The sequence below is a fragment of the Stenella coeruleoalba genome (assembly GCF_951394435.1).
Source record: "Stenella coeruleoalba genome assembly, chromosome: X".
Taxonomy (NCBI): domain Eukaryota; kingdom Metazoa; phylum Chordata; class Mammalia; order Artiodactyla; family Delphinidae; genus Stenella; species Stenella coeruleoalba.
In genome coordinates, this window is record NC_137152.1 from 93210447 (window position 1) to 93227520 (window position 17074).

General features: G+C 32.9%; 1 protein-coding gene across 2 annotated transcripts in view; it reads left to right on the top strand.

Annotated features, from left to right (window-relative positions):
- HTR2C (5-hydroxytryptamine receptor 2C) overlaps positions 1–17074 on the top strand; it is a gene marked incomplete at both ends in the record, with an annotated part of 112893 nt that overhangs the window by 70359 nt on the left and 25460 nt on the right. Inside the window, one exon of one of the 2 annotated variants that reach the window (XM_079911137.1) lies at positions 4665–4865. In XM_079911137.1, coding sequence (XP_079767263.1) covers positions 4665–4865 — 201 coding nt within the window. The remainder of the gene's footprint in view (positions 1–4664; positions 4866–17074) is intronic. The other variant, XM_079911138.1, reaches the window with a different exon arrangement.

The window sequence follows — 17074 nt, forward strand, 5'->3', positions numbered from 1 at the left end:
CTGGAATGTGCCTGATCACATAAATTTATCTAAATAAAATACACTTTAATTCCATTGAGACAACTAGAAAAATCCATTTGTCTTCTTAACAAGACAAATATGAAAACTAAATTCTAAATATTTTGAATTAACAGGTCTGTAGTGAAATCCAGGAAGGAATATATTTAATAAGAATCTTAGAGGATAATTGTGATCAGCCATAATTGTACATCTTGTATGTTTCGAAGTAGATTTCTTGAAAACCCTGTACAAGGAATATTGTCCTCTATTATAAAAGCAATTGAATTTATTATTCAATAAGAAATAGTGTATGGTGATAGGAGGTACCTTAGTGTTCAGGAAAAAGTGTCAGATTTGGAGCAAAATTCTTTACTCACACTGTAGACTTGAACAAGTCTGAAACTTTGAGACACATTTTCCTCACACTGTAGGATAACAGAACTGACACTACAGAATTTTTTGTGTTGTATGGAATATAACTAAAAATGAAGTACCTAACTAACACTGTGCTTGGTATATGACAGGTACTGTACAATAGCTATTGCCATTTTTGCCATTATTAAATATGCAACTGCTGAGAAATGACCAGATAGTGTATTGACTTTGCAGAGTAGACATGTATCCTCATGAGGCTATATATTGGCATATGGTGAAGTTGGGTTTAGAGTGAGGTTATGATCTGTTGAGAGGGATGTATTCTTTTATACCTTTAACAAATATTTATTTAGTGCCTACTTTGTGCCATGCATTGACCTAAGCATTATAAATAAAACAGTAGAAAAATAAAACAGATAACAATATTGACCCAATGCATCTTATATTCCAGTGGTTATGGCAACAAAATTTTCCACATAATGGCAGTGAGGTAATATTTGTGTATTTGAAACACAATTTGAAAAATAATTTTTGAACGTCAAACAGTTCGAGAATACCCAAACCCTCAACACAATCAACTTCTAGGTGGATACAATCTGAGGAGATTACAAGATAATGATGAACAGAAATGGACTTTCATAAACATTTTTGTTTAGAAGAATTTTTAATAATATCTTTGATTTCTTTGTTGTGCTCCTTGAATTCCAATGGTTGTTAGTTACACCTCTGCAGATAAAAACTATTAACTCTATTAACTCTAAACATAATACAAAAACAACTATCTAAAGGTACTGGAGAAAAACCTAAAACAGAAAGATTCTGGAGGGTCTCAAGACTTGGAAGAAGAGAACAGCACTGGTTGAGTTTCCAAATTTCATGACTTACAGTCGAAGAGGAAGATGCAGTCTATGTCAGGTCAAGTGCCTAAACCTCCAAAAAATCTGCAGTTATTGTAGCCCAAAGAAACTGAGGACAGAGTTTGAGGAAATCTCAAAGCTGAAAGTTGAGGGAGCATATAGGAAAGGGTAGAGATAGAGGGAACCATAGATTCTTCTCTGGGGAACCATAAACTTGGCTTAAATCTCTAGCTAACCTCTGAACCATACATGTCTGGGGCAAAATCAAATTTCCTGAGTTGCCAAATTATAAAATTCAAAATATTCAAGTTTCATCAAAGGTAAGAGGAATGCAAATAAACTAGAAAGTATGGCCCATTCACAGGAAAAAAAAATTAATAGAAAATGATCCTGAGGAAGCCTAGGCATTAGACTTACTAGACAAAGACTTTAAATCAACTCTCTCAAAAATGCTCAGATAGCCAAAGGAAACCATGGACAAAGACCTAAAGGAAACCAGAATTTGTCTCAACAAATCAAGAATAGCAATAAAGGGATATAAATTATAAAAAGAAATCAAATAGAAATTTGGGGGATGAAACATACAAAAATTCAATTAAAAATTTACTAGACCAATTCAACTGCAGAATTGAGCAGAAAGAAGGAAGAATTAAGGAACTTGGAGATAGGTCAATTTAGATTATCCAGTTTGAGGAGAAGAAAGAGAAAAAAATGAAGAAAAATGAACAGCACCTGAGAGAAACAAGATACTATCAAGTTTACTAAGCTCAATGAATGCTAAGCATATATTACTCCAAGAGATCCACACCAAGACATTATGGTCAAAATTACAAAGGATCTTTAAAAAATTAATAATGAATTTTCTTTAGAAACCATGGAGGTCAGAAGGCAGTGGGATGACATATTTAAAGTGCTCAACAGGGGCTTTCCTGGTGGCACAGTGGTTAAGAATCTGCCTGCCAATGCAGGGGACATGGGTTCGAGCACTGGCCCGGGAATATCCCACATGCCACAGAGCAACTAAGTCCGTGCACCCCAACTACTGAGCCTGTGCTCTAGAGCCCAAGAGCCACAACTACTGAGCCTGTGTGCCTAGAGCCCATGCTCTGCAACAAGAGAAGCCACCACAATGAGAAGCCCGCACACCACAACTAGAGAAAGCCCGCATGCAGCAAAGAAGACCCAGCGCAGCCAAAAATAAATAAATTGGAAAAAATAAATAAATAAACAAAAAATAAATAAATAAAGTGCTCAACAGCAACAGCAACAACAACAATTCTGTCAACCAAGAATTCTGCATATGGCAAAACTCTAAACTATCCTTCAAAAAATGGAGAAATTGAGATTTAAGGCACAATAAAGTCAACAAAGTTGATAAACGTTTAGCTAGAAATACTAAGAAAAAAAGAGAGAGAAGACACAAATTTCTAAAATTATAAATGAAAGTGGGGAAGGGCATTATTACTGACCTTACAGAAATTAAAAGGATTATAAAAGAATAAATGAACAATTGTACTCCAACAAACCACATAACCTAAATAAAATGGACAAATGACAAATTCCTAAAAGCATGCAAGCTACTAAAAGTGACTCAAGGGACTTCCCTGGTGGCACAGTGGTTAAGAATCCACCTGCCTATACAGGGGACTCGGGTTCGAGCCCTGATCTGGGAAGATCCCACATGCTGCGGAGCAGCTAAATCCATGTGCCACAACTATTGAGCCTGTGCTCTAGAGCCCACGAGCCACAATTACTGAGCCTGCGTGCCACAACTACTGAAGTTCGTGTGCCTAGAGCCCATGCTCCACAACAAAGAGTAGCCCCCACTCGCTGCAACTAGAGAAAGCCTGTGCGCAGCAATGAAGACCCAACACAGCCAAAGTAAATAAATTAAATAAATTAATTTTTTTTAAAGTGACTCAAGAAGAAATAAAGACTCTGATTAGACTTTATAACAAGTAAAGACATTGCATCAGTAATCAAAAAACCTTCCAACAAGACAAGTCCTGGACCAGATGGCTTCACTGGTCAAATTTTATCAATTATTTAAAGAAGAACTAATACCAAGACTTTTCAAACTCCTACAAAATAAAAGATTAGGGAACATTTGTAACTCATTCTATGAGACCAGCATTATCCAGATACCAAAGCCAGATAATGACATCATAGGAAAAGACAATTATAGACCAATATCACTTATGAATATAGATGCAAAAATCCTCAACAAAATGCTAGCAAACTAAATTCGGCATCATATTATACACCGTGACCAAGTGTGACTTATCCCAAGAATGAAAGGTGGTTCAGCACATAAAAAATCAATTAATGTAATGCATCACATTAATAGAATGAAGGTAAGAAAACCACGTGATCATCTCAAATGATGTAGAAAAAGCATTTAACAATCTCTCTCTTTCATCATTAAAAACACAGAACATACTAGGAATAAAAGGAAACTTCCTCAACATGATAAAAGGCATGTATGAAAAACCCACAGCTAACATATCCTATTCAATAATGAAATAATGAAAGATTATTCTTTAAGATAAGGAGAAAGACAAGATATCTGCTTTCACTACTTATATTCAACATTGTACTGGAAATTCTATCTAGAGAAATCAAGTGAAAGAAAATTAAAGGCAGAGGAAAACTGGAAAAGAAAAAATAAAATTACCTCTCTTTGCAGATGATGTGATCTTACATATGGAATATCCTAAAGAACCCACACACAAAAATATAGATCTAATAAATGAATTCAGCAGAGTTGAAGGTTTCAAGATTAATACATGAAAATTAGGTATAGTTCTAAACAAGAGCAATGAGCAATCCATAAAGGAAATTAAGAAAATTTCATTTATGAGAGCATGCAAAAAAATTTCAACTGATAAGAGCATCAGCCATAGAAAAGAATGAAGTACTGATAGAAGCTACAAAATGGATGAACCTCAAAAAGAAAGAAACCAGACACAAAAGGTCGCCTATTGTATGATTCCACTTACATAAAATAACCAGATTAGCTAAATTCAAGAGACAAAAGGCAGATAAGAAATTGTCAGGGGCTGAGGGCGGTGGCGAAAATGGAGAGTGACTGCCTAATGGGTAGTGGTTTCCTTTTGCAATGATGAAATGTTTTGGAACCAGAAAAAGGTGATGGTTGCATAATGTTGTGAATGGACTAAATGCCTCTAGATTGTACACTTTAAAGTGATTAATTTTATAATATGTAAATTTTACCTCAATAAAAAATAATGTAACACTGAATGCATTATCATCATCATCGTCATATCATTACTATGGAAAACAATGTTTACCAAATTTTACTTTCTTTTATAAACTTAGATTATGAGAAGAAAAAATACGTAGACTAAATTTAAAACTACAGTTGGTATAATTTACATAACATGTTCTTGTCTTCTCTCTGTTCTCTTTCAGATTATGTCTGGCCATTACCTAGATATTTGTGCCCCGTCTGGATTTCTTTAGATGTTTTATTTTCTACAGCGTCCATCATGCACCTCTGCGCTATTTCGCTGGATCGGTATGTAGCAATACGTAATCCTATTGAGCATAGCCGTTTCAATTCACGGACTAAGGCCATCATGAAGATTGCTATTGTTTGGGCAATTTCTTTAGGTAATTAACTTTCTTGGCCAGTAGAATTGCAGCGGCTATGCTCAATACTTTCGGATTATGTACTGTGAACAACGTACAGACGTCGACTGGTAACATTTGCGTTTAATCGGGATTCTTCTATTTAATAATTATTCTTAACCTATTTATCTGATATTTAGGTTAACAATAATGTAAGAAATGTAAAGTATATAAATATGCAAATGTAAAGTTTCCATTTATCCTGCTAAATTATTTTATGTGTCAAAAATGCCAATGAATTCTGCAACACAGACACATAACCTTTGAGATAATTAAAACGATTTGAAGATGACAAAGATACATGGTAAAATCTAAATTTTTAAAATGCAGCTTTTAAATCTTAGAAGAGATCAATCTATCCCAGAATATTAATCTTAATATTTTTATTCTAATTCTATATCTTCAGTGGAAAACTTTATAGTGCAAGATGAATCTTCACAAAGTAAACATGTCAAAATTTATGCTGTTAATCAACCTAAAATATACTATTTCCCCTTCACTTTTAAATATCTCCTTGAATTCTGGTTATACAGAAACAAAAACATCTATTGGTTTCTTTAAAGATTTCGGGGAGGTTAAAGGGAGAGAAATGATCATCTTACTGCTTTTATTTAAAATATTCATGCTCAACAATACTAATATTCAAGTCACAAAATTTAACCAATTGGAATATAAGGGATTTTACAATCCGTATTTTCCTTTTTTTTCTCCTCCAGTTGGAACGTACATTTAGTGTCTCATTAAATAATTCCTCTTCAAAGTTATGTTTCTGTAAAAGATTCTGATAAATTTTACAATATCAAGATGTCTTTACTGATATCATCTAAAGATCTTGACTCTGGGTTCATTGATAAAATAAATTTAAGTTTTAAGATTGTTCTATTATAGGTGAATGCGCGCACACACACACACACACACACACACACACACACATCCCTTCAGATAAAAAACAATGAAATTTCTCCAAGAAAAAAAGTGAATCTATATACACAATTTGACCTACATATTCAAGGACTTATACATTTTACCCTCTCCATCATGAAGACACAAGAGGGAGAAGATATGGGGATATATGCATATGTATATTTGATTCACTTTGTTATAAAGCAGAAACTAACACACCATTGTAAAGGAATTATACTCCAATAAAGATGTTAAAAAAAAAAGATAGTGAGACATCCATAAAAAGACAGAAATCCAGGAAAAATGATTATGACTTTTGGGTCACGTCTGCTAATGAGGCATTTGCAAACCTGAAGATGTGATGACAGGTTGAGAAGCTCATTCAAGTCTCACGAGCCTGGCAAGGGCCAACGAACTTGGGCTTAGTTTGGGATCCCAAAGGACTGTACACTAGAAGTAAGGATGAACCAGGGTTAAACCACCCTTGGCATGGAGTTCAGGCCTGGTTCAAGCCACCCATCTAAGCAAAATAATCTTGAGCCTGGAAATTGGATTAAGGTGATTTCATAGTCTTCACCTTTCCAATTTTCTTGGTATAAACAAAAAAATCCTTATCATCCTAGGCTTCAAATGACTTCTTTCAATAATTTTCAATTCCTGTAACTGAAATACAATGATAAACAGACACATGAAGAAACAAGACAAATGAACTAGATATAACACAATAAAAGATAATACAAATGAATCCACAGGCACTCAAGATAGTTGAATTACCTGACATAGACTTTAAACAACTATTCGTAGTGTGAACATGGAAATTACAAGCTGAACTTACATATTTCAGCAAGAAACTGCAAGCTGTAAAGGGTGACATTTAAGATATAAGAAACAACGAGAAAACCTGGAGCTCAAACATATGAAAACCTTAGAACTCAAAGACAGATTAGACATGGCTAAAGAGAGCATTACTGGAGGTCAGTCAGAAGAAACTGTGATGAATGAAGCAAGGAAAATCAGAAGGATATAAAAGAGAAAATAAGAAGATAATGGACATACAGTACAAAGTGAGAAGAATTCCATAAGGTGAGAAAAGAATGGCAGAAAAGCAATATTTGAAGAAATAATGGCTTTTCAAATTGATGAAAAACACCGATTCTCTCATTTGAAGAGCTCAACAAGTCTCAAGCAGAATGAATAAAAAACAATCAACATTTAGACCCATCATTGTGACACTGCAGAAAAAGAGAAAACATATATCAACCTTAAAAAAAAAAGATCAAGTTAGTTCAGTAGAGCAACGATAAGATGGATGAATGCCTTCTCAACAGCAACGGTGAAAACTAGAAGATATTAAAATGATAGTGTCAGTGTGCTGATGAAAAGTGAATGCTGGGACTTCCTGGGCAGTCCAGTGGTTAAGACTCACACTTGCACTGCAGAGGGCGCATGTTCGATCCCTGGTCTGGGAACTAGGATCCCGCATGGCACAGGGAGTGGTGAAAAAAAATTTTTTTTTAAGTGAATGCTAAATTAGAATCATATATTCAGCAAAATTATACCTCAAGAATCAAAGTGAAATAAAGACATTATCAAGCAAAAACTAAGAGAACGTGACAAAAGCAGTCTCCTTCTTAACAAAATACTAAAGGGTGTTCTTCAAACAAAGGAAAATGGCCACAAAAGGAAGGTTGGAGATGCAGGAAGCAATTAAGTGCAATGAAAATGGTAAATGTGTAGTTAAATATAAATAAACATTGACTGTATAAAACAATAATGATAATGTCTTATGGCATTCAGTATATTAATGGAACTAAAATGCACAACACAATAGCATATAAGAACAGAGGGTTGAAAGTAAACTTTTATCATTGTCCAGGAGAAAAATAAAAATGATATTTAGTATTAAGCTTTGATGAATAAAGTATAACTGTCCATTCAACGGTAATCACTAATAGAAAGGAAACGTTTACCTTCCAAATTTTTAGAAGAATATTAGAGAATAATATAACAAATCCAAAAGGAGGCAATAAAAGATAAAAAATAGTAACACAGATCAGGTGGGAAAATATAGAAACACATACTAAGATGGCAAAATTAAAACCAAATATATCCATAATTATATTAATTGTAAATGGGACTAAATATTCTAAGACTGTCAGATAAGATTTGAAAAAATAATCCAACTATGTGTTTATAAGACACATATATATCATAAGGAAAGTAAGGGATTAAAAAGGTACTCCACACAAACACTAACCAACAGAAAGATTGTATAGCTATAGTAGTAATCTATCAGAATAGATTTTTCAGCAAAATCAATTATTTTAAAGAAAGAAGGTTACTTCACGATTATGAAGGAGTTAATTCATTTGGAAGACACAGAATAATGAATGTATGTATATAATATTATGGCCTCAACATTACTAAATTAAACATGGACAGAATTGTAAGGACAAATAGGCAAGTCTACAATAATGGTGTAAAATTTTAACACACCCTTTTCAGTGATCGTATGAGGACAATGAAAAAAGCTGAACTAATGGACAAGTGAAAATACATATTCCTATCATTTGCATAAGAAATATTTATCATAATTGACCATATATTCGGCCATAAATTAATTCTCAATAAATTTCAAGTGTTGGAATCATAAAGTAATTCAAATTCAAATGAAATAGAAATGTTTACCAAAAGGTAACTAGAAAAATCTACATATATTTGGAAATTAAGAAATTATTTTCCAATAAACTATGACCCAATGGATTTAGAATCCACTGATGACTCTTCTCTGAACCATTTATTATTATGTGATTGTAAACTAATGATTTTTTCTCACTTTATTATTCTTTCTTCCTTTATTAGTTGGCATTGTACTGTAAGGAAGGTTTTCCCTCCCACTTTGTTATTCATTTATTCATATAAGTAAATACTCTTGAATTCTTTTGTAATCAATATAACTTAATTCATTACTGTCCTTAATTATTTTGACGCTCAAATTGTCCCAGATTTGTCCAATAACTCCTTTTGTTATGTCCCATCAGCACATTAAGCACTTTCTTACTTTCTGTCGTTGATTTTGCCAGATTTACCCTTTATTTTCCATGTCCCAGTTCTGAAATCAGTTATTTCATACAAGGAACCCTTGGGTTTTTTTAGTGGTCAGAGGTTTTACAGACAGATATGGTATCTAGGTACACTCATTGCTATATCTATGCCTTTAATTCCAATCCAGTAACACAGGATTCTTCTGCTACCTTCCCAATTCCTTGTTATTCCTCACCTTTCTCACAATGAGTAACCTGATCCTCAAAAGCATCAAGATATTTATTTAATATTTTCTAAATCCTACAATATGAAAATTCATTTCAGAATTGCTATCCTCATACCACTAAATAAATAAAATGCTATGTTTAAAATTGTATTGCAATTGTTTTTTTGGTTTTTGGGTTGTTGTTTTTTTTTGCCTTTAGAATGTTTCCCACTGAGGTTATATGTCAAAGCATTCTGTTCAAAATATTACAATTAATATGGATATTTTCTTCTATGTGGTTCTGTTACCAATTCTTTAAAGTTAGGGATTTTTTTGGTTTCTGTATGCATTCAGTATTGATTTACCCTACCTTGCTGCCTTTATTTTTTAATATGTAAGACCTTAATATTATGTTCCAAAGTATGCAAATAGTATACTCAGAGAAGTGTCACTCTTTCTTCTCTCCCTTGGTTAACCCATTCAATAATTTCTAGACTACACTTTGAAGTTTATTTTTTCAAAAAACTATATATATTCTTGTTTCTCCTTTCTTAGATAAAAGATAAAATACTACATACATGTTAACACTTTGCTGTTCTTTACTTTGTAATATGTCCTGGGAATCCCTCTCTATCCATTCATAGTAAGATGGTAGATGTAAACCCAAATATCATGTAAATGACCTAAACACTCTGTTTAAAAGCCAAATTCCTTTTTTAAATGCTCATTAGTACTGCATTTTATAGATATATTGTAATTTATTTAACCAGTCTCCTGTGTAGTATGAGCATTTATTTCTAATATTTTGTAATTACCAATAATTCCACCAGAAATAATCATTCTCTCACTCTGTGTGTGTGTGTGTGTTTCATATTTTTGAAAGTTTAATTTCACCAAAAATTCCTCTTTCAGTCTTTCATAATGAAGTAAGATATTAGCTGTAGGGTTTCCCTGGTGGCGCAGTGGTTGAGAGTCTGCCTGCTGATACAAGGGACATGGGTTTGTGCCCCGGTCCGGGAAGATCCCACATGCTGCAGAAGATGTTAGCTGTAGGTGTTTTACAGATGTCCTCTATGAGGTTGAGGAAGTTCCCTTCTATTTTTTGTATGGTCACTATTTTATCATAAAAACACATTGCATTTTGTCCTTTATTCTATTAATATCACGTTACATTGATCGATTTTCACATGCTGATACAACCTTGCATTCTTTGGATAAATTCCCCTGGGTCTTGATGTATACTAATTTTTATATGTTGCTGGATTTGGTTGGCTAGTATGTTGTTGAGGATTTTTGTACTTATATTAAGAAAAAGTACTGGTCTGTGGTTTTTTTATATGACATCTTTGTCTTTTTTTTGGTATCAGGAGTAATACTAGCCCCATAAAATGAGATGAGAAACATTCTTTCTTTTTCTATTTTTTGGAAGAGTTTTTGAATGATTGGTTTTAATTCTTTAGATATTTGATAGAATTCACCAGTGAAGCCATTTGGGCCTGAGCAGTGCTTAGTGGAGTTTTTTTAATGTCAAATGGAATCTCTTTACTGTAACAGGTCTATTCATATTTTCTTTTTCTTTGTGAATTAGTCTTCATAGCATGTGTATTTTTTTTAATTCATGTATTTCCATACAAATTGTAAAGTTTTTGTTCTAATTCTGTGAAAAAATGCCTTGGTAATTTGATAGGTATTGCATTGAATCTGTAGATTGCTTTGGGTAGTATAGTCATTTTGACAATTTTGATTCTTCCAATCCAAGAACATGGTATATCTCTGCATCGACCCCAAATAGCCAAAGCAATCTTGAGAAAGAAAAATGGAACTGGAGGAATCAGGCTCCCTGACTTCAGACTATACTACAAAGCTACAGTAATCAAAACAGCATGGTATTGGCAGAAAAACAGACATACAGATCAATGGAACAGAATAGAGAGTCCAGAAATAAACCCACACACCTATGGTCAACTAATCTATGACAAAGGAGGTAAGAATATACAATGTAGAAAAGACAGTCTCTTCAGTAAGTGGTGCTGGGAAAACTGGAGAGCTACATGTAAAAGAATGAAATTAGAACATTCCCTAACACCATACACAAAAATAAACTCAAAATGGATTAAAAGCCTAACTGTAAGGCCAGATACTATAAAACTCTTAGCATAGGCAGAACACTCTGACATAAATTGCAGCAATATCTTTTTTGATCCATCTCCTAAAGAAAATAAAATCAAAAGTAAATAAATGGGACCTAATTAAACTTAAAAGCTTTTGCACAGAAAAGGAAACCATAAACAAAACAAAAAGACAACCCATAGAATGGGAGAGGATATTGGCAAATGAAGCGACTGACAAGGGATTAATCTCCAAAATATACAAATAGCTCATGCAGCTCAATATCCAAAAAACAAACAACCCAGTCCAAAAATGGGTGGAAGATCTAAATAGACATTTCTCCAATAAAGACATACAGGTGGCCAAAAAGTACATGAAAAGATGCTCAACATCACTAATTATTAGAGAAATGCAAATCAAAACTACAATGAGGTATCATGTTACACCAGTCAGACTGGCCATCATAAAAAAATCTGAAAACAATAAATGCTGGAAAGAATGTTGAGAAAAGGGAACCTTCCTACACTGTTGGTGGGAATGTAAATTGGTACAACCATTATGGAGAACAGTATAGAGGTTCCCTAAAATACAAAAAATAGAGCTACCATATGATCCAGCAATCCCACTCTTGGGCATGTATCTGGAGAAAACAATAATTCAAAAGGATACATCCACTCCAATGTTCATCACAGCACTATTTACAATAGCCAAGACATGGAAGCAACCTAAATGTCCATTGGCAGAGGAGTGGATAAAGAAGATGTGGTACATATATACAATGGAAAATTACTCAGCCATAAAAAAGAATGAAATAATTCCATTTGCAGCAACATGGCTGGACCTAGAGATTATCTTACTGAGTGAAGTAAGTCAGACAAAGACAAATATCATATGATATCACTTATATGTGGATTCTAAAAAAAAATGGTACAAATTTTGAATGAAAGAATGAGAATAAGGCAAGTTCAAATTCCACAAAACACTGTTCTTACGGAAGTAGAGCTTTCTTCTTTTTTTTTTTAACATCTTTATTGGGGTATAATTGCTTTACAATGGTGTGTTAGTTTCTGCTTTATAACAAAGTGAATCAGTCATACATAAACATATGTTCCCATATGTCTTCCCTCTTGCGTCTCCCTCCCTCCCACCCTCCCTATCCCACCCCTCCAGGCTGTCACAAAGCACCGAGCCAGAGCTTTCTTCTTGAATAAATACTCCCCGAATTACTGAAAGACTTTGGCATATTTCTGGAGTTCTGATAGGTTGATTTTGACAATATTTTCCAGTGTTCTCATTGTTTTTATAGATAAGAGCATTTTTATGTCTTTATCACCATTTCCACTAATGTCACCTTCAGTTGTATCATCATTCTTTACTTTAACCTCCTTTTGTCTTTATAATTAAGCTAGGTTTCTTATAGATAAAATATAGTTGTCTTGTTTATTTATCTAATCTTGCAATCTCCACTGCTCATATTTATATCTTTTATATTTAATGTGATTATTGGTATAGTTGGGTTTAAAACTAATCTTTTGCTGTTTATTATTTGTCCCTTTTTTATTGTTGTTATTTTCTTTTTTTTTTTCTTATTCTTTTTTCAATACTCAATCACCTCAGGGTCTCTTTTATTAACTCTTTCATCTTCTGATCAGCAGTTACTGCTTCAATGTTCTTTGCATATCTAGTACTTTTAATTGTATGCCCAGCATTGTGGGTATTATATTATAAAAGCCCTTGATTTTGTCATCTTTCTCTCGTAAGTGTTAAATTTTATTCTAACTGAAAGTTAAATTATCAGCATATCACCTGGATACTGCATTAGATTCCTAGCGCATAGACTTACTTCAGTCTCAACTAAAGGCCCTGAGTATTTTCCAAAGACGGTCCACTATGCGTATACGATCTCTAAAATCTCAGCTTTGCTTTCCAGCCTTCCAGTGTCTGTTATATGCTAGGACCCCAAGAGGCTTACCTAGGTCATTTGCATCTCAGGAGTTGGCCAAAATCATGAGAAGAAATTTTATGCAAGTTTCAGAGAATCCCCTGTGTGTCTGTCCATTCTCTCCTGGCATAACACCCAAATTTAAGTCTCCATTCAGCTCTGAAATGTTATTTATGTCTCAACTTCCCAGCAAAAGTGCTACACTTTGACTGGGCTCTATTTCCTTAAAACATAGTTTCAAAATTGCTCATCAGGAGGAAGCTTGTGTAAATGGGAGCTCAAACATGGGCTTCCTGTCTCTTAAAGATTGTAGCTTTGCACTTTAGCTTATCCAGTAAATAGAAACAATTGTATAATGTATTTGGTGCAGCCTTGTTTTTTGTTGCCAAGGTATAATTTACATACAATAAAATGTACAGCTTTTTATGCATAGTGATTGATGAGTAAGAAAAGATGATAATTTCTATGTAACCATCAGAAATAAAACAAGATTTAAAGTAATTCTACCACTCAATAATTGTCCCCATTCACTTTCCAGGCAATACACCTGTAATGGGACAACCATTGTTCTTTATTACTAATATTTAGTTTTAACTTTCCCAGGTATTCAAATAAATGAAAATAAACATTGCATTCTTTTATGTGTCTATCATCTTTTTTCAATATAGTGATTTTGAGATACATCCATTTTGTTGCACTTATCATTAACTTGCTCTTTTTTATTACTAAGTAACTATCATTGCATGAATATACAACCAGTTGTTTATTCAATTATCTCCAGATGGATATTTACATTATTTTCAGTTTGGGACTATTAGGAATAAAATTGGTATGAGAATTATTTTTCAAAGTCTATTTTAGGTTCTCTGTTTTTATTTCTCTTGGGTAAATACTTAGGAATGGAATTGCTGGGTCAAAACAAAGTTGTAGGTTTATCTTTATTTAGAAGAAACAAACAAACAAACTACCAAACCAGTTTTCAAAGTGGCAGTACTATTCTGTATTCCCACCAGCAACATATGTGAGTTCTAGTTGATCTATGATTTCATTGCCACTTGGTAATGCCAGTTTTTATTATTTTTTTAGCTAATTTGTAGACTTACAGAAAAGCTGCAGAATAGCACAGAGAGTCCCCTTACATCCCTCATCCTATTTCACTGAATATTAACATTTTGTATACCCATAGTACAATGATCAAAAACAGGAAATCATCATGTCGTACAGTATTATTAACTAAAGTACAGATTTTGTTCAAATTTCACATTTTCTGCTACTGTCCATTATTTGTTTTCATACCTTATTCAGGATTCCACATTGTATTTAGTTGCATTGAGCAGCTTCAGCTGCATCCAACAAATTCTGATAAATTCTCTTTTCATTTTTATTCGGTTCCAAATATTTTCTAATTTTCCTTGTTATGGCTTCTTAGATACACCCATCATATAAAAGTGGACATTTAATTTCCAAATATATGGGGGGGGGGTTAAGTATCTTTTGATATTAATTTCTCATTTAAATGTTTTCTTCTCTGCAATCACCCTCTGTGTTTTTTTCAGTCTTTTAACTTTATTGACGCTTTCAATAGCTAAGTCAAAGATCTCTCTTGGTAAATGTCACATTGCACTTGAAAATATGTGGGTTATTTCCAAATACCTTTTGATAGTGATTTCTAACAAAATTCCACAGTAATAAGAGAACAGACCCTGTATGATTTCAATACCTTTAGACCGTGAAATTTTTGCACCTTCCTTTATGTCCCTGGATATGTTCCAGTGTGTCCTGGTTTATAGTCTATAGGCACTTGAATAGAATTTGTATCTTGCTTTTGTGTGAAAGTTGTATAAATCTTAATTATGTTGAATTGGTTCATAGTGCTTTTCAGGTCTACTATATCCTTCTACTTTTCTATTCATCCTATTAATTTTTGAGAGTTTGATATTGAAACTCCAACTAAAAGTCTTAATTTATCTACTTCTCCTTTCAATTCTGTTGATTTTGCTTCATGTATTTTGGAACTGTGTTATTAGGTGCATATATTTTTTTAAATTATTATATCATCCTGCTATATTAACCCATTTTTAGTTATGCAACCTCCCTCTTTGCCTCTAATACTAATCATATTATTAAGTATATGTTATCTGAAATTAATATGTACTATAGTGTTTTATGCATATCATTTCATGTAGTATATATTTCAATTCTTTACTTTCAACTTATATGTATGTTCATAATCAAAATATATCTCGTTAGCAGCAAAAAATTTAATCTCTTTTATTTTTAAAACTTTTTATTCAATCTGATTACCTTTAACTTTTGATTAGAGGGTTTAGTCAATTTACATTTAATGTGATTATTGATATTGCTTTTGGCATTTGTTTTCTATTCATCTTTTATCTTTATTGTTGCTCCATTCCACCTTTCTGTTTACTTTTTTCTTATCATGATATAGTTAATATGCCTAAAATTTACCATTTTAAGTGTACAACTCAATAGTTTTTAGTGTATTCACAAGGTTGTACAACCATCACCATTATTTAATTATAGAGCATCTTCATGACACCAAAAAAAAAGTATTTAAAAGAGTCATTTCCCAATCCCTCTCACCCCAGACCTTAGAAATCACTAATTTACTTTTTATTTCTATGGATTGGCCTACTCTGGACATTTTCTATAGAGTCATACAATATGTGACCTTCTCTATCTGCCTTCTTTCAAATATCATAATGTTTTTCAATTCTTCCTTGTTGTAGCATACATTAGTACTTCGTTTACCTTTTTCCTTTCTTTGTTAGATTTTAGCAGTTGATTGAGAAATAATTCAGATATAATTCACCTAGTTAAAGTATACAATTCAATGTTTTTTAATATTTCATAGATGTGTGCAACCATCACCTTTATTAGTTTTAAAACACTTTTGTCACCACAAAAAAAAAAAAAACCTTATAAGTATCACCACCCCTACCTACCCATCCCCCATGCCTAGGCAAGAACTAATCAATTACCTGTCTCTATAGGTGTGCCTACTCTGGCAATAGATGGGATATCATGTAGTTATGATCATATAATATGTGGTCTTATGTGACTGGCTTTTTCACTCAGTAATCTTTTAAGTGTGAATAAGATTCTGTTGTATGTATATACTACCACTTATTTTTTCACTCTTCCGCTGATGGGCATTTGGGTTATTTCCAGTCTTTTTTAATCATGAATAATGCTGCTGTGAACATTCATGGAGCAATTTTTCTTTGAACACCTGTTTTTAAATCTCTTGCGTATATAACTAAGGAATTCCTTGATCACATTGTAACTGCCAAATTATTTCCAAAGCTGATGTACCATTTTAAATTCCCATCACCCTTATAGGAGGACTCCAATTTCTTCACATTGTTACCTACATTTTTTGCTGTTTATATATATAATTATACCTGTCCTAGTATGTATAAAGTGGTATCTCATTGTGATTTTGATTTGCACTTCCTTAATAGCTAATGATGACGAACATATTTTCATGTACATATTGGTCATTTGTATATCTTCTTTGGAAAGATACATATTCATATCATTTGCCCAATTTTAATTGAGTTATCTATCTGTTACTATTGAATTGCAAGCATTTTCATATATTCTGGATGAAAGGCACACAGAAGACATATGACTTCTAAGTATTTTCTACCACTGTGTGAGTTGTCCTTTCACTTTCTTGATGGCATCATTTGCAGTACAAAAGTTTTTAATTTTGATGAAGTTCAATTTATCTATTTTTTTCTTGTTGCTTGTGCTCTTAGTGTCACATTTAGTAAAACATTCTTAACACTAGAATTATAAGGGTGTATCCCTATGTTTTCTTCTAAAAGTTGTATAATTTTTACCTCTTACATTTAGGTCTTTGATTCATTTTGAGTTAATTTTTGTAAATGGTGAAAGGTAAAGATCCAATTTCCTCCTTCTGTATGTTGACATCCAGTTATCCCAGCACCATTTAAAAAG